Below are 25383 nucleotides of genomic sequence, written 5' to 3'. Positions count from 1 at the left end.
TCTTCCATAAAACAAAACCAAGTAGAAAACAATTCCCACTCAGAGAAAGGAGCACGGCAGTTAAACAATACAGAACATGATCTGGCAGCCAGGTTTAAGGTGAAGCTTAAACAAGGGATTCATTTATATAAATAGTACTTGGGCTTCCACTAAGCATGTTCTTAGAAAGATCAAATGTTTCTGATATCAAAAGGGAATCACGCTGGCTTATATTTAATATATACACAGTGAAATTCTGAGAAGAGCTTATATTAAACTATGAGAAACAGGTTAATGATTTTAGACTGAATAGTGTGGAAAGGGAGAAAAACAATGGGATTTAGGAGAAAATAAAGGGAATTTTTTTTTAAAGGAGTCAATAGAAGAATCCTTCAATTTGAAGATAATTAAGATTAGGGTGGAAAGAATTAGTCCACTTAGTGCCCGTTTATTCCTTTAGTGTTTAAAAACCTCCCATATCAAAGTCTTAGAAAGTTAAAGGAATACACTATTAACGAATTTAAACTCAAAATAATTTTTCATATCTATATGATGTTTGCAAGTTTCTAGTATGGTACCTAAATATTTATTGATATCTGCTTTATCAAAATGGTTACTAGATACATGTCATGAGAATTAGGTAATTCTTACACTATAAAGTAACTGGTCACAGAATTCACTATGGGGTTAAGAGTTATCAAACAGAGTATATAATGTTTGACATCATAAAATAGTTATTCATCTACCCACAATATTATATTAAAAACAAAAAACCCACAATTATATTTTCTGAACTGCCATGGAATTAAAACTGCAGTTCAGATTGACAGCCAATAAAACCAAAACCTAAACCCAAACAAACACAAAAATAAACACACACAACACATACCTTACTAGGAACACAAACAGAACACTAGAGCCCACTTTCCATTCAACAATTTGAACACAGATAAGGTCTCCACTTGTACATTCACTGTAGCATAGGCTCCACACTCTCAAACACTGACGAAGCCCCAAGATGTGTTCTTGTGGTACTCGGGAATTTTACTACATGTGTTAAACTGACAGAATTGATTTATGTTAGCCAATTTTAGACTGCAAAAATACACTTCTCCTTCACTGACAGACTGAGCCATTTCATGAACAACTCACCTGCAACACTGTTAGTCTGAATGGTAAGCTTTTATGATACTCAAGGAAATTGGCTGACTGGCCTTTGATGGATCATCTATATCAACTGTGGAAGTCTATCAATGTTTTCCCTTACCCGTTCCCTTGAGTACTGGAGCAGCCTGGAGAATGGCTCAGGGAAGTGCTGCTAGCACATGGACTTTTCTTAGTAGATAAATCAAGTACACCGTCTGCAGAGACACAAAGAAATACCTGAGGACTTAAGAACTGACACAAATGTGAGCCGGATATACTAAAAATTAGGAAATAAGCCTAAGCAATATTTATCATATTGAAGAATTAGATTCAAAATAATCAAAGTAGATTTTTCCCAAAGAAACGTAAATTTAGCATAGCATATTGCAATGCTATACATGTAATATACATGTATTTCTCGGGGCAAAATTTCTTGTCAACAGGACAAAAGGTAAAACATTATAAAAGATGCTAAGATATATTGAACCAATGGGTTCTGTACTAGAATTATTATACTTCATTTCCTAATCCTTTATTCAAATGTATGAATATACTTTTTAAAACATGCAAAAAACAAATTCCCAAAAATCTATCTATTTCTAACTCCAAAGCACACAAAAGTTCAATGTGGTAAATTTATAATCAGAAAAAAATTGTTTTTAAATGATCTGATTATATTTCATGTATATACAAGATAATCTGAAGGATGAATAATCTGTGTATATTTTAACTATTCTTTTGATATAAAAAATATGTATACTTTTAAGGTTCTGAAAATTCAAATTTCAATTTTAAATTTTGTTTAAGAAAAAGGTTTTTTAAAAAAAATCTTAAAAATGGTGTTCCAATTTAGTGGAAAATCTCTTAGTATTATTATGAAAGCATGGAAGTATAGCCTAAAAATGAGATAGATCACAAATTTGTGTTATTAATGTGTAAAATTAAAGATTTCCTTTTTTTCAAAGTTAATATCCCTTTGTAGACACAGCTATCCTTGACGATTTTCAAAGCTTCCATTCTATAGAGTCAGGAAAGATGACTCAAGAGCTTCTGATTTGATTTCTAACTGGGGAGCAGGAAGGCCTTAGTGTCTATGCCAAACATAAATCCTGGACAGAATCTAATACAATGTGCATCTGACTGCAATTCCCCATTTCAAGTTGTTACAAGTAAATATGCAACTAAACTTCTAAAATTAGAAGCCGAGCTTCATAAAAAGTTTTGTTTTTAGAAGTCATTAAAACCTTTATAAACCTAATTGTTGTTTAAAGAACCAAGCAGCAACCTATTAGATATCTAATACCCAACCGGAGAGCTAAAAAGTAAGTGCTTAGCCTATTTCTAGCCTAGGACAGTCCCTATGAACTACCCTCCCCTGCCAGCACTATACACACACATGGCTGCTCTTTTATAAATCTGAAGCTTCTGTTGATACAGCATCTACAGCCAAAAGATTTTTAATGAAAATGCCATTTCGTAGTAAAAACAATAACAACAACAACAACAACAAAAATCCTCAATAAATCAGAAAGTGTTGAGCAGTGGTTCATGCCGAGAATTCCAGCCTGGGCTACACAAAGAAACAAAAAATCAAACAAACGAACAAAACAAGAAAAGAAACAACTTTGTAAATACAGTAACCAAAGGTCCACTGTCAGAGTCAACAGAGAGAAGGCCATGAGTTCTCCAGGATGGGAAAAGGGAGAAGGGATTCTCAAATACATCTTCATACACGGAGACATCTTCATATATTACTTGAAATAAGAAAAAGGTTCTTCTGAAGAAATTATTTTTAAAAAATTCTTTCTTTCATTAAAATTTATTTCTTGCTAATAAATCCATACATAGCATATAGCTTCTGCTTAAGTTTTGAAGACAATAAATAAAGTCTTTCCCTAAGATACCACCAATTACAATCACTTGTAGAAGTCTAAAAGAGCCTCAGTTGCAAAAAAATGCTAACAACACTTCGTGAGATCACAAAGCAGCAGAGCCTTAATCTATTTAATATACACTTCAGAGACTCAAGAAACACCTGAACAAAACTCACAGCCTCTTAATGTTTCCACTGACTTGGATCCTCAATAACACTTGGAAATGTCTTCAAGTTATTTCCTTAATTTAGTAGACGTATATATTACACCTAACAACCTAAACAATATTGTCTTTTATTTATAATATTACTTATTTTTAAGCATAGGTCTCATTATGTAATCCTTGTTGACCTAGTAGAGCAGGCTGGTCTTAACCCCACAGAGATCTGCCTGCCTGCACCTCCCAAATGCTGGGATTACAGGTGTGCATCACTCTGCCCAGCCTAACTCTTTGAAATTATAATACACATGCAAAGAGTGTTTCTTAGTTAGGTGCTAATTAATCGTAGAACACTGAGGAGAAATGGAGAAACTCGCCTTTTTACAGTTTTAAGAATCTGATATATTATTTTATATTGCCCTCACGCTAGTGTTAAGTTTAGTAATAATTCCTTAACTTTCCTGTCTGGTGTATCCATCACAATTGTCATGTACTAATGCACTTCTCTATCACTGAATAGTCAGAACAGTTTTAAGAAAGATGTTTTTACTTTTAAAAGATAGGTCTCACTACACTGCCCAGGTTGGTCTTGACCCCAGGTGATCCCCTGCCTCAGCCACGAAGTTGGGACACACAGGAGCATACAATCATGACCAGATAGAATCACATTGTTTTCTATCCTACTCTTGTTGGTGGTGCCCTATTTGTAATACTCTTCCTCCCCAAATTAAAGTCTTCTGATTGGGTGGAGAAGACCATGACATCAAACCATACCTTGTTCGCTAGGTTCTGACTGAGACTTTCTGACAGTAAGGTCCAGAGGTGAGTCTTGGTCAGCCATGAGCAGTTTGCTGAGCACGGGGTTCTGAGGAGTTGCAGCCGTGGGAGAGGTGGTGACTGGAGATGCTTTCGGCAGGCTTTGGTTCTTTGTGCTATTGGGCTGGCTGGGGTCCTGAGTAGAGCTATTTTTTGAGGTATATTCAGCAGCAAATTGTTGGATCATTCGCTGCATGATCTCACGGGCCACTAAGGGAATATTGGGGTCGGAGACCCAGGGGCTGTCTGTAAACAAAGATTTATTAACTTTTAAAGTGGGACAATAAACTAAGGAAAAGAAAAAAAGACAGCTTTCAAGAAAACATAAAATTTAGCTTTCCTTAAAAATCCAGTATCCTAACAACTGTATTCCTCATTTGATTTATAGTCTTAATCGAAAAGCAATTGTAGATGCTAAAAATAAAATGTTCGTGTATTTCTTAACAATTTACCTGCTAAGATTACAAAATTAAATAAGGGGATATCAAATGGTATTTTCTGGAAAAAATCACTTACCTGATATGGAAACACCTAAGCCTTCTCTTAGCAAACAGTTACTGTAGTTATGTGTAGAGAACGTCAACTTTTCCCTTGGTTTTCCCTTAACTATCTCAACATTCTACAAGTGAGGGGTTACTGAATTTATGACTGCTTAATTTACTTCTTGTTAATGAGTAAAGGAATAACAAGACATGAAAGACAGTTAACTTTAGGATCCAGTATTTAATGTCAAGATGCATGTAATGACAGATTGCTGGGTACTGTCCCAGAATTCCAGATTGAGCAGCTTGAGGAAGGCCTTGAGCTATGGTGTCAACTACTACTGCTCTGTGAATCAGTTTCAGAACTCCTAAGTAGGAATTTAAACACCACATTTCTAAAGCTGAAGACCACATATTTTCCATGAGTTCTTCAAGTATAACCTGCCAACCTTTAGAGAACAGCTAGGAGTAATGAAATGAACACCTAAGCAATCAACATCTGGACGATGCTCATTCAAAACAAAGAACACAGGAAACCATTGACTCTCTCAGAACTGGAAAGGATCGTCAAGTTCAAATTGGGTAAGGATGAAAGGGAAAAGATCTATGTAAACCTGTTATCTTCACATTCCCATAATTACATAGAGACTGCATCTGCTGATTCCAGTATCCCTAATCTTCTCTGGTGTAAAGTGTTTGTTCAGTTTATTTGAGTAATAAATACAACAATCAAACCAATTACCAACTAATGCCTTGAAAACAAGAGAAATGTGACCTAAATTTGTACAGGTAATTACTAATAAAACTTCTTTATAACTCTACTCCTGACCTCTCTCCAAGAGAACAAGAGTTCTCAAAAGTCTTTAATTTCCTTATTTGTTAAAATTAGCTAGAAAAAGCAAATAAATGTTCATAATAATTTGGAAATGTAACCCTATATTTCCTCCATAAATACAGACTCAGTGTTGCAAACAGTTTGTGAAAAAAAGATATTTAATAAAGAGAAAGATTCCATTTGTACAACCAACTGCAATGTTTTATCACATTTTAATAAAATTTGAGCCATAGAGTGCCTTTTAAAATATTTTTATCCACCCAATTTTCTTGCGTGCGTGTGTGTGTTTGTATGTATGTGCACGTGCGCACGCAGGCGATCACACTGGTGTCATGTTAACTTTGGAGGTTGGCGGGCAATTTGTAGGAGTCAATTTTCTCCACCATGAGAGTCCTGGAGTCCAACCTGGGTTGTCAGGCTCAACAGCAAAGGCACTCTTCCCTACCTAGCCATGTAGGCAGCCTTTCTGACACTCATTTGATGTGTGTGAGTACCTGCTTCTGTGTGTGTTAAGTGTACACTAATATAAATTAACACAACAAATATAAACTACCACCCATGCCTGATGCCTGTGTAGGTCAGAGAAGGCCAAGTCTCCTGGAACTAGAGTTACAAGTAGCTGTGAGTGGCTGTGTATGTGCCAAGATCTAAGCACATGTCCTCTACCAAAAGCAGCAAGCGCTCTTACCTGCTAAGCTCTCCCTCCAGCCCCTACGTTGGTAATCTTTTATTTTTATTTATTTTTTTTTTTTGGTTCTCTTTTTCGGAGCTGGGGACCGAACCCAGGGCCTTGTGCTTCCTAGGTAAGCGCTCTACCACTGAGCTAAATCCCCAGCCCCGGTAATCTTTTATTTTTTGAAAGAGTTTTACTGTTTAGCCTTGGTTGGCCTGTAACTCATTATGTAGACCAAGCTGGTTTGGAACTCAGTGATCTGCCTACTTATTATACCACACAGAATTAAAGGCATATGCCATCATACCTGGTTTCTGAATTTTCTTATTAATAGTTATTGACTTTACAGTTATAGAAAGACCTACTTCCCCTACATAACATATCTCCATATGAAAGAATATGTAAAACTTTAATATATTAATGGTATGATTTTTACATCGTGGAAAGCAAAATGTGTAATAAAGATTTGAAAATTTCAAAATCTATAGCAAGACATAGTAATTTATGAGTCTGTGTTAATAACTATTAGAGAGCTTTGTGATGAGTAAAGGATCTTACGATAACCAGTACTGTATCTTGTTTCTTTACTGAATGAATACACAATCATGAGAGAAAATATTGAACGTGCATGACTGCCGTTGCTGCCATGTAAAATTCTCTACCTTCTAAGAGTTTCTTGGATGCATTCATTGCTTGTTTACTTTAAAAATTCTGTAATCATGAGAGGGAAACACTAACTGGGTCAAGTAAAAGCAATCATTATAAGATGCTGTTGGGAGAGAATCTACAGGAAAACAAGTAACTGCTACAGCACAGCACTGCACAGCACACCATAGCAGAATGTGGTGGCGTAACCTTTTATCCCAGTATTCAGGCAGAGGCGAGCAGTTCTCTGAAAACTGGAGGCCAGGGTGGTCTACATAGTGACAAAGCCCCTGTCTCAAAAAGAAAGGAAAGGAAAAAATAAATACAAAACAAAACAAAACAAAACACCCCCAGCCAACCCAACAATTAAAGCACAGCCAGTGGTATATATAAAATGCAAATACTATTTTAAAAAATTATTACATAAATCTTTCTTTGAGAGAGTCCCTTGCCCCATTTCCCTCTATTTAGCCCTGGGTACCCTGAAGCTACCTAATGTGGACCAGCCTAGCCTGGAACATTATTCTCCTGCTTTTCTGGGATTAAAGGCTACCACTCCTGGCAGAATTACCCCACCTTTAACACAGGTAGCAAACCAGGCTGAGAAAGAGTGTGATTATGTCTGAGAGAAGCATAGTGCCCTTCTTGGAACTTGTTACATAGGTCCAATCGCAAAGTCTGTTTTTACAACATGTATATTCCTACTTAGTTGTACCAAACTCCACATAATTGTTTAAAATACACAATTTACAACCCTTGGACAAACAAAATCCCAGTACTGGAATTAAAGACTAAGTGTGCCAAACGTGAAAATCTGAAACACAAAGTGCTCTGAGATTCTAATCTTTCAAGTGTTGACATAAGACTCAAAAATGTTGGAATTTTGGATTCTCAGATTAGGGTCCTTAACTGGTGAAGTCCACACAAAGATTCCAAAATGTGAAACCTCAAACACTTTCACACTGTTTAGCATTTAGGACAGAGAAAGCTAACCTCAGTTATACAGACTACTCTCTTCTGAAAAACGTCAGCTCATCTCCCTGGATACTGACTGCTTTCGACATCACAGCACACAAATGTCTACTTCAGAGATATTTTCATCAAGATTAATGAAACACCTATAAAGTAACAATATTAAGATATAAAGCAAAGAGAAAGAACTTTCAATTCCAAAGCAACGGTTCCTTTTTCTGAGCACCTTACACCAGTGTACAACCAATATACAAACTCAAGTTGCATACAAATCTTATCTCTTGAAATCCTACAGTCAATTTTAAGGTAAGAATTCCTACTGTGAACATTATGAACACAAGAGCATGTGAAGAACTGTAACACAGGTTATTCTTCTTGGACAAAGGCACAGAACTAAGTAGGGCAGAACATGAGAACCGGCTGCGATTAACCATTAATACCCCTAACCAAAGAATAGGTAGAAAATGTACACTGGGAGAAGGCTTCCTAGCTTTAGTTTAAAAGGTTACGAAAACAACAAACAAACCAAGGACATTGTCTGTATACATTCTGGTGGAGAACAACTGTAAACATGGATAATAAGCTGCTACTTTACACCTTAAATGTCAACCCCCCCCACCAGTTTTGTCAGACAGGGTCTCCACTACGCAGACTTCACTGGCATGGAAGTCATTGTGCAGACGAGGCTGGCAGGAACTAAGGGATGGGCTGCTGAGATGAGAGAAGTGTGATGCCACACCTAGCAATGTAAAATCCTTTATTAAAACAATCAAATATTCACAAAACTCATGAAATTATTTTTTAAAACTCGGGGCACTTATGCTGATAAAGTAAGTCTGAAAGACTCATCTGGGGGATACAAGTCAGCGTGCTGATGAGTATTAAAGGGAAATGCTGGCACACTTAGAAATTTGATTTTCCTGGGGATCTAATAGAAAAAAAACAATAAAAATACAAAAGCATGTGTTTTCCTCCAAACAACAAACTTGGTTAAGGAATACCATTAAGTTTACAGGACATCTCACCTTGTTAATGTTCTAGAAACACTGATCACATTAAGCATGACGGCTGGTGTCCAACAGTAACCAAACATTAGAATCTTATTTCACTTCTGATGCCCTTTCAACCTTGAGAGGAAACAAGGGCATCTTGGGAATGAGTGGTATAAAGGCACTGGAAGTGTGGTGCAGTGCAAGAGATGGGCTCTTTGAATCTGCCCAGGGTTAGGTAGACCAATAACCAGCAGTATAAATGACTCCTTTACTTCCTTTTAGTTCCAGGTGGCCTAAAACTCAAGAATGGCCCATCCCTACTTCCCAACTGCATGGATCACACATGTGTACTACTATGTCTACCTTGTAGAAAATGTTTTTAGAACTTATAATCGCCTCTACCTTAGCAGGAGAGGGGAATATATAATTAAGGAACAGAAATTCATTCAGGAAGAAATTTATTAACATTTGGGAAGCAGAGGGAGGAGGATCTCCTGTAAATCTAGGTTACCCAGTGCTACAAAGCAAGACCCATCTCAAACCACAAACAAAGAAAGTCAGGTAGGTGGGTGGCTGGATAGATGGATAGATGAGACAGACAGACAGACAGGCTCTTCACTAATTAAAACAAGATCATAGAGAGGTTATATGGATAAGAATTGAAGAGGGGTATAGCGATCCCTGCCTTTAATCCCAGCACTTGGGAGGCAGAATCTTTGTGAGTTCCAAGACAGCCAGAGGTACATAGTGAGACCTGTGTGGGAGTCAGGGTGGGGGTAGGGATGGGGAAGAATAACAACAACAACAACAACAACAACAACAACAACAACAAAGGAAGGAGGGGGAAGAGAGGTGGAAAGTCAGCTCAATGATTAAGAGTATTTGTTCTTGCAGGGGCTGGGATTTTCCAGAATACACACAGCAGCTCACAAACATCTCTAACCCCACACGTCCAGATTATCCAATCCCTGTCTAACTCTCAAGAGCACTATGCACACATGGCACGTGCATACGTACACATTCACATGTAAAATTAAATGAAAACAGAAGAATTAACTGTCTCTAAAAAGAATCCCCAAGCCTCAAGATGTATGCTTCTTTTTGGCATTACAATGTATCACATTAATTGCAAACATATGAAAAAATAGCATAATGCCCTAAGCTATGTTTACAATTTTGTGTGAGACCACATTCATAACTGTCCTTGGCTGCATGTGGTTTGGTTTGAGAACCACCGGTTGATCAAGACTGCTAGAGACCTCTTTCTGCTTTTTGAAACCAATGTAAAACAAGCTTCTTTAAGGAGAATGATGTGTTGGAAATCCTATTAAATTCTACACAAAATGTAAGCAAGAGAGTTTATTTTAGTGTATAGTTTTCCATGAAATAAGTTTTTCACATTTCAGTGAAATGAGAGCATGTCAATGGGCGGATGTCCCCAGCATCCGTATGACAGCTCACAACCAGCCTCATTCCAGTTGCAGTGGGTCTGATACATGGTGCAGACATACATGCAAGCAAAATACGCACACATATAAAATAAAAATAAATATATTTTAAAGAAATAAGTGCTTACAAAAATATTTACGATTGTAAGATCAACTACATTTTCACTTCAAATAAAATTTCAGGTCATATTTTCAATTTACTGAGCTGGTTTTATAGTTATTAAGGATTTAATTTTTATAATTATAAGTAGCATTTTATATTCTAAAATTTATCTAATCAACTGCAAAGTTTCACAATAAATTTCTGAACTATTTAACTAAACCTCATCCCCAGTTTAGAATTAAATGGACAATGGGTTGTCTTAACGTTACCAAATTTAATGTGATAAAGGAATACGGAAATATTTAAAGAGTAACTTAAAATGACAATAAAATTAAGGAGATTAATATATGACAAGCAGACGCTGTGTCGTTTGCCACTGAAACCAACCTTTTCTATAAAAGACTGCATTGAGGAACTCTTCTGCTTGCCTCTGGAGTCGAGTGACTTTTGCGTGCTCTTGTTTAAGCAAAGCTTCTTGCCCAGCTCCGGAAGCTGGCTCATCCAGACCGACTAAATGTCCCTGCAAAAATATTGCGTGAAATGTTTGTACAGAAATCTCTCCCCATTCAAAAATCCAAAGCACAGATGCATAAAGGCAAGTGTTACCAGCCAATAGAACAACTACTATAATACAATTAAAATATTTAAAAATTTTAAATTGGTTTAGATACTTAAAACTTAAAATTCTGTTTCTAGATAACTGTATTGTAATGATGGCTCTCAGATCTGTACTAGATTGTTCTATTGTAAGTAAGTCAAAGCTGGCACTGTGATAGTGAGCTGAATCCACACACCTCCTATTCCAAGTACACGGCAGTATTTTAGTTACAGTGTGTCCGTGCTTGAACATACATGTATACAGGAGTAAGACAGAGATAGAAGTTTCCAATGCTGCGATTAGCTCCTCCCAGAAGCTCCCGGTATCACGTCTGACTGCAGGAGCACAATGTGGTTAGTTGACAGTGCTCTGCACTTATTTTCATCCTTGCCTCTCACAAGTAAACCAGAGACTGGAACAGTGGTGGACAGCACAAGAAAATACTAAGAGAATGCAGTCTACCTTGTGAGCACCCTCTCCATCACGTGTGCACATTCCACACCACTGTAGTTAGTGTACAAACTCGTGCATTTACTTTTACCACAGACTACCTATAAAAACTTTCTAAACAAGACAGGTTACACTTTGCAAAATAAAATGTACATAAGAATTAAGAGCACATTATAACCCACGCATTTCAAAGACTTATAGTATACCAACGGTTTACAACCACATTCTCTATTTTTCCATTATAACTATCATCATTTCTATTTGTTTCAACCAGTTTATTTGACACACTTTCACCAGATATACCTCATTCACTGAGTGTAAAGCCTAATAGATTTTATTCATATCTATAAATGTCTACCATCACAATCAGCATTTGGATCCCATTAACACTCAGCCTCCATTCCTCTGAAGCAGCCAGTCATACTTTCATCCTCTGAAGCATGCCTACTACGGTCATTTCATCTACATGGAGTCATATTTTCTCAGGGGGGTATTTTCCCCTAGAATATAACTTCAAGGTTCATCTATATTGTGGCCGGTGTGGTACTTCCTTTATTGCTAAGTGAACATTCTACTTTCTGGCTACATCACATCTCATTCAAGAGCAGACACTTATTTGGAAATCTGCACTCTCTCACTTTCGCACGAGGAAGGATAATGGTATTAACTGCCCCAGGTTTGGGGTAGATACCTGTTTTCATTTCTTAGCTACACAGTTAGGAGGGAATTTCTAAATCACTAGGCTAACTCTCTTTAGCACTTGAAGAATCATCACAGTACCTAGGAAGCATGAGTAACACGGCCTGATATATGTTTGCTGGGTATAAGTGACTCATGATGTTCTGGTTTTCCCCATGTATGAAGCAAGGCCTCAGTATTTACCAAGGCTCAACTCAAGGAAGAAGGAGAATCCTTCTTTCACCTCCAAAGTTTTGAAATAGCAAGAGTAAATCATCTCCAATTCAGATAAGTAGGTCCTGGTGCCATTTCTTAGATGCTATGTTATGACTGTTCAGTATCTCAGTCCAGTCTGTCTCTCTTCCACTCACCTGCTCTCTGCCTGCATTTATACCACACATCAGGCTGTTATCTCCCAATGACCGTTAGTTGACTATTTTACTGTTTTTGCCATAAACCGGGGCATATATTGCTAACTCTGTGGCAACAATGAGGCGCTTTTGCAGGGTAAACTGTTACTGATATTTGAAACTTAGATTGCAGAAAGGATTTTTCTTTTTGCTTGTTTATTTTTTCTGGTAATGTTAATCTTTTTGTTTTTCTGTTTTGTTTTGCAGACAGGGTTTCTCTATGTAGCTCTGGCTGTCCTGGAACTCTCATTTTGTAAACCAGGCTGGCCACAAACTCAGAGATCCACTTGCCTCTGCCTCCTGAATGCTGGGATTAAAGGTGTGCCCCACCACTGCCAGCCTAACATTAACTTTTTAACACATTTTTTCAATTGATACTAAAAAGAAGCTACCAACCTTCTTTTTTGTTCACCAAAAAAATTTTGCTTTTTAATAATTGGTTTGGATATTTTTAAGTTTCATTGTAATATGCCTACCTATGAAGAATTAGAAGAGTTCTCTCTTCTTGAGGCCTATGTTAGAAGAACGTTTGAGTTTCTGTATAAGAAGTAGGGAAATAGTCCAATCAATAGATGATTGTCATACAAGCACAAGGACCTGAGTCTAGAGTCTTGGCACTCAGGAAAGAAGCCAGAAACACATGATCCACAATGTCATTACTGGAGAGGATCTTTTTTTTTTTTTTTTTTTTTTTTTCCGGAGCTGGGGACCGAACCCAGGGCCTTGCGCTTCCTAGGCAAGCGCTCTACCACTGAGCTAAATCCCCAACCCCACTGGAGAGGATCTTTAGAGCTTGCTGGTAGATGGTCTAGTCCAACAGAATGGTGAACTTCAGTTTCAGTGAGAGACTGTCTCAAAAGACTTAGTAGAGAAGGAATGAAAAGGATACCTCTGTTAACCTATTCTACCCACATGTGAATACACTTCCAAATCTAACTGTGTGCACGCATATACTACATGTATAAATGACTTTCATTCTCAGTCGTTTCACTTGCTTTATTCAGAACAATAACTAAAGATTAAAAATAGAACAAAATCATACATTTTGCTTTGTTTTCCACTTTAATCATACATTTTATCAGCCGCAACTAAACATCCTGTCTACAAATGCAGAGCAAGCCAGGGGTGGTGGTGCGTGTCTCTAACTAATCCCAGCAGCACTCAGAAGGTGGCAAACTCTTCTCTGAGTTGTAGAAAAACAAACATCTTTTACAGAAATGCTGCACAATAAACCATGGCTTGCTGTTCCTTGCTGTGTATACATGCACAACACACGAAGAACCAATAAGAACAAAAGTTTATGCAGCACAGAGCTAACAACTGAATACCCAGGTAACAGGGAATCAACCAACATTCCAGTATCATTCCTTCACCACATCTGTATTTTAAATACATGCATTATATATGGTTTGGCAAACTGTAATAAAAACCACGTGATACTGTTCTACAAATACATAACTAAAAGACATTGGTTGCTACAATATAAAAAAGAAGGTTCTGGCCAGACCAAATAGGAAAAAGGCTGAGGGTCAGTCTAAACTAGAGTTTCTATTTTCTAGGAGTTACTTGCTTTAGGATATAAGCTGGTAAATCAGCTCACATCTATAGTTAATTCTGTCTCCAAAATCCACTTGATTATTCAAACGACACATTACTGAGTAATTAACCGCACAGTTATTGCTGTTGTAACTCTGTGTTTTCTTAGCTCCTTGATAAATAGTTGAAAACTGAGGGAGGCTGCAAGCATAAGAGCTAATATAAAGTCCCTGCTGGAGAGATGGCCCTGGTAGAGCAGGTGCAGAAGAGCTGGAGGTCGAACAGCTCAGATACCATCGAGGCCCAGAGACATAGTGCTGAGCTGGCCCCAACATCTACCCCACCTATGAATGGCTGGAGCAGATGAAGGGACTGGTCCTGCATAATCAAAGCTGCAGGATCTCCACAACACGGGGCAACAACAGGAGGTGAGGAGTCCCTATGATGACACATTATTGAAAATATAGCTGAAGCCAGAGATCTTGAACTAGACAGTGACTCATTTCAACGAACATAGCAAGTAAAGCTGTTGGAGCAAAACACTGCAGCTTCATCAGCGAAATGTCTTTCCTTCTTTTTAATGTTTATTTTTATTTTATTATTTTTTTTTGTCTTGTTTTCTTTTGGGGGAAGACTGCAAGGGTGAAGGGTAGATATGGAAGGATGGGAAGACTGGGGTGCATGATGTGGAATTCACAAAGAATCAATAAAAGTTTTAAAGTAAGTTGATAGAATACTGGCTCTTTGTCAATGATGGTGTCCCTCACCACTATCATGTATCTACAACTGCTTACTTACTGTAATTCTGACACGGAATTCCGGAACAGAGGAAAATGTGTCTGTGAACTCTGTTAGTATTCTATTCTAAGGGTTATGATGTTTTACATTAAAAAATTATCGTACATAGAATTAATTAACTCTTGCCAAAGCTGAAGACGTTTGCTAGGATGACTATTATACTTACTTTCCCTAAGAACACAGGGAAAAGTGAACCTTGGGAAATTTTGATATTACAATGACTCTAAACTCACTTGAAAGTAGATTCCTTCACGATCTATGTGAAACTAATCAGTATTGAAATTCTAGGCATACTTATTTTTATAAAGCAGTTAAAAGTTTTTTTTGTAGCTCAGACTGGTCTTAAACTAAATTTGCCTGACTCTGCTTCCCTCGTACTAGAAAACCAGTCAAGGCTGTTTTGTGTTAAACACTGTAATCTGAGTAACAATTTAGGATTTATTATCAGGATAATAAATAAAATCTATACTAGATAATGAAAATAATGTTTGAATAAATCTTCATATAATTTTTTTAAATGTTACAATGACTATATTCCATATTTCTAGTATTTCTTTAGAACGGATTATCAAAACAAATGGATCAAAAGAAATGGCTTGTTTTTTTCCTGGAACGTATCCCCCAACTTTTCTCCATTGACCAGTTTTTAGCTTACAATACATGCGATTATAAAATTTAAAAAAATCTGAAAAAGGGAGCTGGAGAGATGGCTCAATGGTTAAGAGCATTTGTGGTTCTTCTAAAGGACTGGATTAAGTTCCCAACACCTACGCGATGACTCACAAACGTGCAGAACCCTCGTTCCAAGGTATTCAATGTCCTCTCTCCTAGTACCATGCATGCACACAGTACACATGCACACACACACAAGCAGGCAAAGCACATACCTTAAAAATAAAATCAATGAATGAATAACAAGTCTAAAGTAATTTAGATGGAAACGATTTTTATTTTAGCCACTTTGAGTAAGGAGCATTAAATTTTGCATATTATGAATTACTAAAGGCAAAAGTGATCAACCAATAACCCTAGTACTACTTATAAGGTAATCCTTAATTTTCCAACTAATGTTAAGATCATGGTTATATACAGCATTGCTTTGTTTGTACTGATTTATTATTGTATCATTTAAAAGACTATACTGTTATTTGTAATAAGTCGGTATCTGGAATGCAAATCCTCATTCAATGTTTCTGTTTTCTACACTGCCTGGCAATTGTAGCTTTCTTCTCTCAATTCCATTAAAAAAAAAAACACAGTGAGCTCTCCTCCTATCCACCTTTACGAGCTCCCACAGATCTGCTTCTGACAGAACAGGACCACCATGCTATTCAGGAAAGTGCTGCCTTCTCTTTTATTTTACATGCATCCAAGTAGACGCGAATTGGTTTAAAATAAAATACCATAATTTATACATAGCTCCTATGTACAGGCTATTTCACATTTGAGAAGAAGCAATGGTTTGGTTCTATAGATGGGATTTGTGGGAAAGACCGGTTTGATTTTGGGTGCTATATTTCTGGTAGCCTCTCTAATTTGTACCAATTTCAAATATCCCTTGTTTTCTTACATCTTTATTTACTGTGACTACATGTACACATGCTACAACGTATAGATTACGGTGAATAGCTTGCAAGCATTGGTCTCTTCCTTTCACCACATGGTTCCGTGGACCCGATTCAAGTGGTCAGACTTGGATCTTCTGAATCAATGTAATGACCCGCAAGTCCTCCTAAGTTAATTTCTTTTAAAGATGCTGGGGGTGAGAGAGAGGCAAGGTGTGACACACACCTTTAATCTCAACACTTGGTAGGCAGAAGCAGATGGATCTGAATTTGAAGCCAGCCCAGTCTACATTGTGAGTTCCAGGTAAGCCAGCAATACATAGTGAAATCTTTTCTAAAATCAACAAATGTGCTCTGGGGTAGGAGGATATAGAAAGAAAATAACTACAGAATTTGCCAACACATGATAGTCTGATCATCCATATCTAAAGCTGCAACAGTGAACAGGCTAAGATCTTGTCTAGTAAGACACCCAAGCTCTTCACTAAAAACTTTCACAGGGGTTGGAGAGATGACTTAGCAGTTAAGAGGACCCAGGTTTGACTCCCAGCACACACATGACAGTTCACAACTGTCTGTAACTACAGTGCCAGGGGGACCCAATGACCTCTTCTAGCCTATTTGGGTACAGCACACACATAGTGCACAGAGACATGCACGCAAGATGCCCCTATACATAAAAATAAAAACAGAAATCTTTGAAAATATGTCGCCTAATATAGTATTTTACTACTTTTTGGAGTGGTATGGTAATAAAAACCTCTAGAAGACATTTTCAAATATCGAGTGTATCTTAGTCTATATTGTGTCACTATTAAAAAGTATCTGAGGAGGCTGGGGAGAGGGTTTAGTGGGCAAAGGCACTTTCCACATACTCCTGGAGACCTGAGGTTGATACCCAGAATAAACAGGTAAATAAACAAACAAATCTTTAAAAGGGAGAGGAGGGAGGGAGGGAGGGAGGGAGGGAGGGAGGGAGGGAGGGAGGGAGGGAGGGAAAGAAGGTATAGACTAGGAGAAAACAGCTGTGAATCACATCCAACCAAAAGGTTTATAAAGAATAAAGAACTTAGTTAATTTCTTTAAACAGCAAATAGGTCAAAGCAATATTTTACCAAACATACATTACAAGGGTGTGGCTAAGTATAAACAGAGAGGAATAGAACCGCTTTATGTCAGTGATGGCTCAGTGGTTAAGAGCAGAGCACTCCATGTTCTTGCAGAGGCTGGAGGCTGAGCTCCAAGCATTGCACTGTGGCTCAGGGTCTGTATCTCTAGTTCTAGAATATCTGACGCTTTCTTCCTCTGAAGGCACTAGGCACATACATGGCACACACGTGGCACACACATATACATGCAAAGCAGACACTCAATACATAAAATAATTTTTAATAAAATAAATGGCTAAATTGTGGTATATCTATGCTAAGAGAAATTACAAAGAAAATAAAGGAACGGATTATACACAAAAATAGGAGTCTTAAAAAGTCATGTTAAGCAAAACAGTCAAGCATAAGACTGCATATTAAAGGGCCATATGTAATTCTAGGAAAGGTAAGATTAGTGACTGCATAAGCCTGGAGGCCTGCTGAAAAGACTAACTACAAAGAAGCAGGGTGGGGAGGAGAGGTGACAACATGGTTAAGCAATGGTCACTGTGCTGATGGTTATGTATATATAACCGAAAGTATTTACCAAAAATCAACTAACCCTACTCTTTGAATTAGTTTTACTATATATAAATATTACTTCAGTTTTGAAAGACTACTGAAAATTAGTTTAAGGGTAGAAAAGATATTAGGTTACAAAATGTCACTGAGAGTAAAGAGTAAGAAGTACTCTATTAAGGATGATGTAGTAAATACTGAAGATCTTACAGGCCACATGCAAATGCTGCTGCCTACACAGCCTCTTTAACTTGACAGTACTTAAAAAGCAGCCTGTGGGCCAGGCTCAGTGTCAAGGCATATTTTGCTGACCTGACAGAAATGTTAAACTTCTCCCAGACCTGAAACAGCCACAGCCTCACAGGTCCCTGAAATAGAAAAAGACGTCACTAAATAAACAATGGAACAAACTTATATCAGCATGGAAGCTAATCCTCCCAGCAATAAACTGTTAATGAAGTTACATTTTAAATAGTAAGGCCAAGCATTTCTTACCATTTCTTTTTTAAGTCTAACATTTGTCACCCTAAAACTGGGGAGGTAAGACTGGAGAAAGAGGCTTAAGTGGCCGCTTATTTTCTCTTGCAGGAGTGTTAAGACAGGGAAATGGAAAATCAAATGACAAGTTTCTCTTGGGAAGAATAAAGTAGCCTAGGTTTCCCAAGTGTAATTCAAAAATGAAAGGATGACTTTGAAAGCCTATGTTCCTTGATTATCTAAATTTAGTTACAATTGGAATAAACTGATACCATAGGAACTAAAAGCAAGTGTATGCACACGAGTTTTGTAGTGATTACATTAGAAAAGTCTCCTAGAGTCTGAGCCAATCTATAGCTATACAGCCATGCCTGTTACCTATGCTTCCTGACATTTTTAGCAATGAGCTTAGAAAAGCTGACACGATGCAATTCATTGATTTAAATGTGAATTTCCTTCACATTTAAATGGCAGTAAGTCTTAAGAGAAAAGGGTGCCACCACTTTAAACGCTCATATCCTATGTCAACGTCTAACAGAGAATCTTAATTTATTGGTTTTTGTATAAACAATGTATCAATTGTGCTCAATGCAATTTTGCTATATATAAATGCTATCTTCAGTTTGACTAAGCAAACCACCAAGTTAATGAGTAGGTTAACTACCTTTATAGGCTGAAAGACGCTGGAGCTTTTCTTAATTTGGGAAAGATTGTTCAATGCGTCTGAAGTGAGCATGTGAAGTTTGGAACACAAGGAAGTAATGGTTCAACACTAGTGAAGTTACAGGAATTGGGTTTTCAGAGACAGAGAGACATTAATATAAACATTTTAAAAAATAAATTGAAAACTCAATGATCTCATAAAAATCCCTAGAAAACCTGTAAAGAGTTGTGAGATTCTTGTCATTAGTACTGAAATAGAGACATTCGGCCAGCTGCTCAAGACTTCCTCATACGACTGAGTATTACCTCAGTACCTTTATCTTCCACTAGCTGGTGCTTTTGTGTGATGAGTGCAATATACAGTTGTTGATTTTTACTATTGGAAGTATGTCAAATCCTATTTTTTAAAGATAAATGCCCAAGTATTAAGATGTTAATATTACCACAAACAATTTAAATGTTTAATACAGTCCATATCAAACTGGTAACTCTTCCAGTACCCTCTTCCCAACACACACACACACACACACACACACACACACACACACACACACACACACACACACTCTCTCTCTCTCTCTCTCTCTCTCTCACTCACTCTCTCTCTCTCAGCTTTCTAATGAAACAGACCTGCAAACTCATAAATTAAAAGAGAATGGCATCTCCTGAGTTTTAATGCAGTATTCAAAATATATAGCAACTCAACATTTGCTATGACAATTTTCTTCCATTATACAATTAGATGCTATTAAAAAGTATTAAATATTAATTTATTAAAAATAAATGCAAGCCAACCTCACAGCTAATAGTGATATCTGCCTAAAAGTTAATACTATCCCCAGTTTTCATTTACAAACAATACAACAGAATGCCTTCTGAAATTTCTATCCACTCTCCTCTTATGACTCTGGATATCCCTAGATGCCCAAAGTCATTTTAAGTGCAGGGATATTTAAAACTGCCTATTGAGAATAATAGCATTCTCACGTCTAAGCTTTACAAACTCCTACAGCACTGTGTCTGTGCCACCAGACAGAACTAGTTTTATACCTTGTATTATTTATTTCTTAATGCCTCTGTTAAGACTATTATATTGATTAAAGTACTATCCGTGGGAACTAGAGAGATGACTCACGATTAAGGAGACTGACTACTCTTCAGAGGATCCAGGTTCTCTGGAACATGGCAGTTTCCAGATGATAACTCCAGTTCCAGGTTATCCAACCTTCCCTCCCCACCCATTTCTGGCCTCTAAGGCCACCCTGTACACTTGTGTGCCCACAAATACACATAAAATCTTTTGAAAATTAAAAACCAAAATATATAATAAAGCCACAAAGAAGTATAATCAAAGATGCAGATTATAGCAAAGATGCCGGAGTAGCAAGATGAGAAGTCAACAGACGAAGGTGCTTCCTCCAAATCTCAGGGCCTAAGTTTGATCTGGGGACCTACATGGCAGAAGAAAAAACCAACTCCTGCAAGCTGTCCTCTGACCTGCATATGCCCATACCCCAATAAATAAGTTAATAAAATATAAATAATATTATAAAGAGCATAAGTCTAATACCAAACTAAGGATTAGAGAAGAGAAATAATATAAAAAATGGTCTTTATAATAGAGGGGAAAGAACAAAAAGAAAGTTCATGTGCAAACACCCAGCACTTAGCAGGAAGAGAGAAACAGGTAGATCTCTGTGAGTTCTAGGCCAGCCTGATCTACACAGATTTCCAGGGAAGCAAGGACTACATAGTGTGTCAGTGTGTGTGGAAGGGTTTGGGGTAGAAGTCTTCTCAAGGAAGAAGGAAACATTTACAGAATGAAACTTTAGAATCAATAAAATCTTAAAACATTAACATCTATTCAAAATGTCTCACCTTTGTTATGTTAATAAAATTTAACACTAACAAGAGTAACTTAGTATCAAGACTTTAATATTTTTCTTGCTTAAAAATACAATGCTGAATGAAGTCATTTTACTCATTAATTTTCTTGAAACTCCCTTTTTTGTTGTTAGCATGGCTAGAACACTCTGAGGACTGGTCTAAATGAGGAAGTTCTATGAACAAGTTCACAGGCAACATTAAGGCATTCTTGTTGAATTCCTGACAACTGTGACTCCTATCCTTACACTGAGTGTGTCCTAACTCCCACACTATTTGTAGCTAATTTCCCCTTGATTTTCTTACCATCTTGCCTTGTTCAGCCATTCAATCCTGCTTCTTTTTAAACCTTTAATTATGTGTATATGTTTGCCTGTATATGGGTTTATGCACATAGGGGAGGGGGCTGTTCCAGCAAAGTTCAGAAGAAACTGTTGGATTCCCCCGGAGAAGGAGTTACATGTGGTTGTGAGCAGCTCATAAGTGCTAGAAGTAAATCTGGGTCCTTTGCAAAGGCCATATAAAATCTTATTGAGCCATGTCCCATCTTAATTTCTTCCTCTCCAACTTCTTCTAACCCTATAAAAACCATTTAAGCTTCCACTGTGCTCCAAAAATCGTCTTAAAGTCTTCACCTATTCCTTGTCTGCTCTTGTTTTCTTCATTACTCTTTTTATTTTATTTTTTTAAGATTTATTTATTATGTATGAGTATACTGTAGCGGTCTTCAGACACACTAGAAGAGGGCATCAGATCTCATTACAGATGGTTGTGAGCCACCACGTGGTTGCTGGGATTTGAACTCAGGACCTCTGGAAGGGCAGTCAGTGCTCCTAACCACCAAGTCATCTTTCCAGTCCTTTTCATTACTCTTTAACTACTTGAAAGATTAGTAATATACATCCATTACTTAACATCCACTATATTGGCATGTCTCCTTTCCCCCCTTCCAGCACCCTAAGTCATCTGAGCTTAGAAGTTAAAGCTAGTATCACTTCCTTTTCCTTTACTTGCATCCACTACACATAGACATAATACATGCACAATCACCAAGGATTGGTAATGCTTTAGTCCAGCTTCTCTAAATGAATTTTCGCTACGAATCTTCAAGTTAAAAGACCCTACCTAGTTCAGGCTCATTTTCTGGATTACTGCTGGACTCACTAATGATTTTCTCACTATGAATACCATCTCTACTACACACTAAAAACCAAGTACTTAAATCAATGGCTTTAAAGTACAGATTTTCTTTTGAGATACAAATTGGGTTCTGCTTCCTTGATAAAGCAATATCTATTAGAATTATTATCTATCTTCTCTTATATTATCTATTAGCTCTAAAAATACTTATATGAAAATGGGGGTTTTGTTCTTTGATTTCCTACCTGGGGTTACAGGTATTATGCCACCATCAGCCCATCCTATGCCTAAAAGAACTTTTAAAATGCTAAATGCCAGGCAGGGTGGCATTCAGGAGACTCAGACAGGAGGATTGGGAGTATAAGACCAGCCTGGTCTGCAGAGTGAGTTAAAACAAACAAACAAATACTCCCTCCTCAAAACCTAAGAAGCTGATAAGTAAGTAATGGGGAGGATTATGAATATATTTTTGGGACATGGAGGCACTGAAAAACACATTAACATAATTTTTCAGTTTATGAAACCACCTGGCTTCTTATTTAGTAAATATACAGAATACTTTTGCCTGATAAACAAAACAGAAAGGGGAACTATGCAAGCATGCCAAGAAGTTAAGGATCGACTGCTCCAGCATAGCTAAAGCTGGTCATTTCAAACAGCAGCCAGCTCTTTTACCTTCTTCTCTCCCTCTTTCCAAGTAATTCCAGGTCCCACTTAATTCTTCCTCCCACTGTCATTATCTCCATTGCTATTTTTGTAAACAAACTGGGTTAATGCCAAAAACAAAGGTAAAATCTCAACTAGGTAGCTTTGTCTGTAATAGTCTCTAACCCCTTTCATTTTCTTATTTGTAAAATTAGAATATCTTCTTTCATTCTTTGTTTTCATGTATGTATGAATGTATGTATGTATGTATGTATGTATGTATGTATGTATGTATGTATTTAAAGTATATGAGTATACTGTTACTGTCTTCAGACACACCAGAAGAGGGCATCAGATCCCATTACAGATGGTTGTGAGCCACCATGTGGTCGCTGGGAATTGAACTCAGGACCTCTGGAAGAGCAGTCAGTGCTCCTAACCACTGAGCCATCTCTCCAGTCTAGAATATCTTTAATCCAAGGTCAAAAGACCGTTTTGAGGATTAAACTGCAACACACAAAAATGTATTGGCAAAGAGGTCTATCTTCACCTATAAATTATATTCTCTAATGTCTGTGGTATTTTACTCAAGTAGTTCCTCTTATTGGTGGTTTTACTTTTCTACAGTTTGAGTTATCCAGGGTCAATTGTAGTCAAATGAAATGCAAGATCCCAGGAATAATTCACAAGTTTTAAGTTGTGCTGTTATGGGTAGTGTAGTAAAATCTCAAGCTGCCTCACTGTAGTGCAAAGCATACAGGTTACACACAATGGCTGTTGGTTATTAAATGAACTGCCATGCTATCAAAGTGATGTCTATAGGCAGCCTGTTTTTACTAAATAATGTCCCCCAAACACTAATGTAGTGAGGCTAGAAATTACAATATGCCATAAAATACTTCATATAAGTGAAGAGGTCAAAGTTCTTGACATACTAAGAGTAAAAAGATCATATGCTGAGCTGGAGAAATGGCCCAGAGGTTAAGAATATGTATTACTCTTCTCAGAAGTACTCAAATTCAATTCCTAGCACCTAAATTGGTGGTGGTAACTAACAACTGACTGTAATTCTATTGCGCGCGCGCGCGCACACACACACACACGCATGCACGCGCGCACGCACACACACACACACACACACACACACACACACATATTAGTCTTTAAAGAACTGTATGCTGAGGCTACTAAGAAACCAATAGTAGTTGGAGAAACAGTGCAATAGTAAGGAGCACTTGCTCTTGCAGAGGATCTGGGTTCAATTCCCAGCACCCATATGGCAGCTCATGACTATTCATAACTCTAGGTTTAGACAATCCAATGCCCTCTTCTGACCCAAGCAGGCACCAGGCATGAATATGATGCACAGACAAACATGCAGGCAAAACATTGATACATATAAAAATGAAATGAATCAATCTTAAAAGAATAAAAATTTTAAAAAGCTCAATAGACTAACAGGTTAATCGGTGAAACTGTAAGAAAAAATAAAACGTATGGTAGTTTTGCCAAAATTATAGCCACGATACATCAGAATCTTTAGTTGAGGCAGGAAAGGCATTAAATTGATGACTGGAAGCCATGAAGAGGAAGCGTTCTGACTGTTAAAAGTTTGGTTACGGGCTGGAGAGATGGCTCAGCGGTTAAGAGCACTGACTGCTCTTCCAGAGGTCCTGAGTTCAATTCCCAGCAACCACATGGTGGCTCACAACCATCTGTAATGGAATCTGATGCCCTCTTCTGGTGTATCTGAAGACAGCTGCAGTGTACTCATATCAATAAAATAATCTTTAAAAAAAAAAAAGTTTGGTTACTTATCGTTAACTTTCAACTGTGCCTAATTATAAACTATAGGTTTTACACACACATACACACACATACAACAAATAACAACAAAAGAAGAAACAAAACAAAACAGTATACATACAAGACTCAATAACATCACTGATCTTAGACATTCACCAGAGGTCTTAGAAAATATTCTTCCAGAAAGATCATTATAACCTACAGGTGAATTATCAGTTCCATTTCCCAAAGTTAGCTAGTTATTTTGTGACTTTTTAATCTCCTTATAAATAAATATAAAAGTTGTATTTGTTATCCATTCTACTACCCTTATTAGTCACTAAAATTTCTATTGACTCAAATTAAAAAACAAAAACCATCCACATCTTTCTCAAACAGCCATTGCTTCTGCTTTTCCAGACATACTCGACATTATTTCATCATTAATCCCAAACTCAGGACTCCAGTAACAAGCAGGACACTGCTACATGTTATCATATTTTCTTTTCTTAGTCTTTCCTTTTTTTTTATTGTACAGATGTTAGTTTCAAAGCAATGAGTTTATTTCTCAACTCTAATTTACTTTTCAACTCTTAATCTTTCTCAGAAAAGATGTTAGAAATGTCTACAGAGTCCCAGAGAATAATCATTTTCAATATAATTCAACAAAGGTTATATATAAAATTTCATATTATTTAGGCTCCTTCATTTCTTGCCTTCCAGTACTAGATGGCTCTCTCGAAAACAAACCAAAGAGACTGAATGGTGTCAAGTGAAGAAACCAGACTCTATAGAACCAGCTGAGCTATCAAACAAAAACATATTCTCCATCTGGGGAGATGACTCAGTAAGGTCAGATCCCCAGAACCCATGAAAAAGCCAGGCGTGGCCAGTGTATACCTGAAACAACCACAGTGAGGCAGGAGAACAATGGGACACAGGTGGATTCCAGGGGCTCACTG

General features: G+C 37.3%; 1 protein-coding gene and 1 long non-coding RNA gene across 19 annotated transcripts in view; both read right to left on the bottom strand.

Annotated features, from left to right (window-relative positions):
• Nucleotides 1-25383, bottom strand: part of Lcor (ligand dependent nuclear receptor corepressor) — a 107083-nt gene that overhangs the window by 37126 nt on the left and 44574 nt on the right. For 9 of the 18 annotated variants that reach the window (XM_087578096.1, XM_087578152.1, XM_087578147.1 and 6 more), the window contains 3 exon segments: nt 10513-10645; nt 3934-4221; nt 1247-1340 (listed from right to left, as the gene is read on the bottom strand). In XM_087578096.1, the coding sequence (XP_087434222.1) occupies nt 1247-1340; nt 3934-4171 (332 nt within the window). In that variant the 5' untranslated portion in view covers nt 4172-4221; nt 10513-10645. 18 annotated transcript variants of the gene reach the window in all.
• On the bottom strand, nt 21432-24424 carry LOC147997114 (uncharacterized). The gene is made up of 2 exons (XR_015653369.1): nt 23833-24424; nt 21432-22721 (listed from the first exon to the last, which is right to left on the bottom strand). It is a non-coding gene; the product is annotated as an uncharacterized LOC147997114 (long non-coding RNA).

The sequence above is a fragment of the Rattus norvegicus genome, chromosome 1 (assembly GCF_021556685.1).
Source record: "Rattus norvegicus strain SHRSP/BbbUtx chromosome 1, alternate assembly SHRSP_T2T, whole genome shotgun sequence".
Lineage (NCBI taxonomy): Eukaryota > Metazoa > Chordata > Mammalia > Rodentia > Muridae > Rattus > Rattus norvegicus.
Note: the sequence above shows the minus strand (reverse complement) of the source record. Positions and strands in the feature narration are given on the sequence as shown.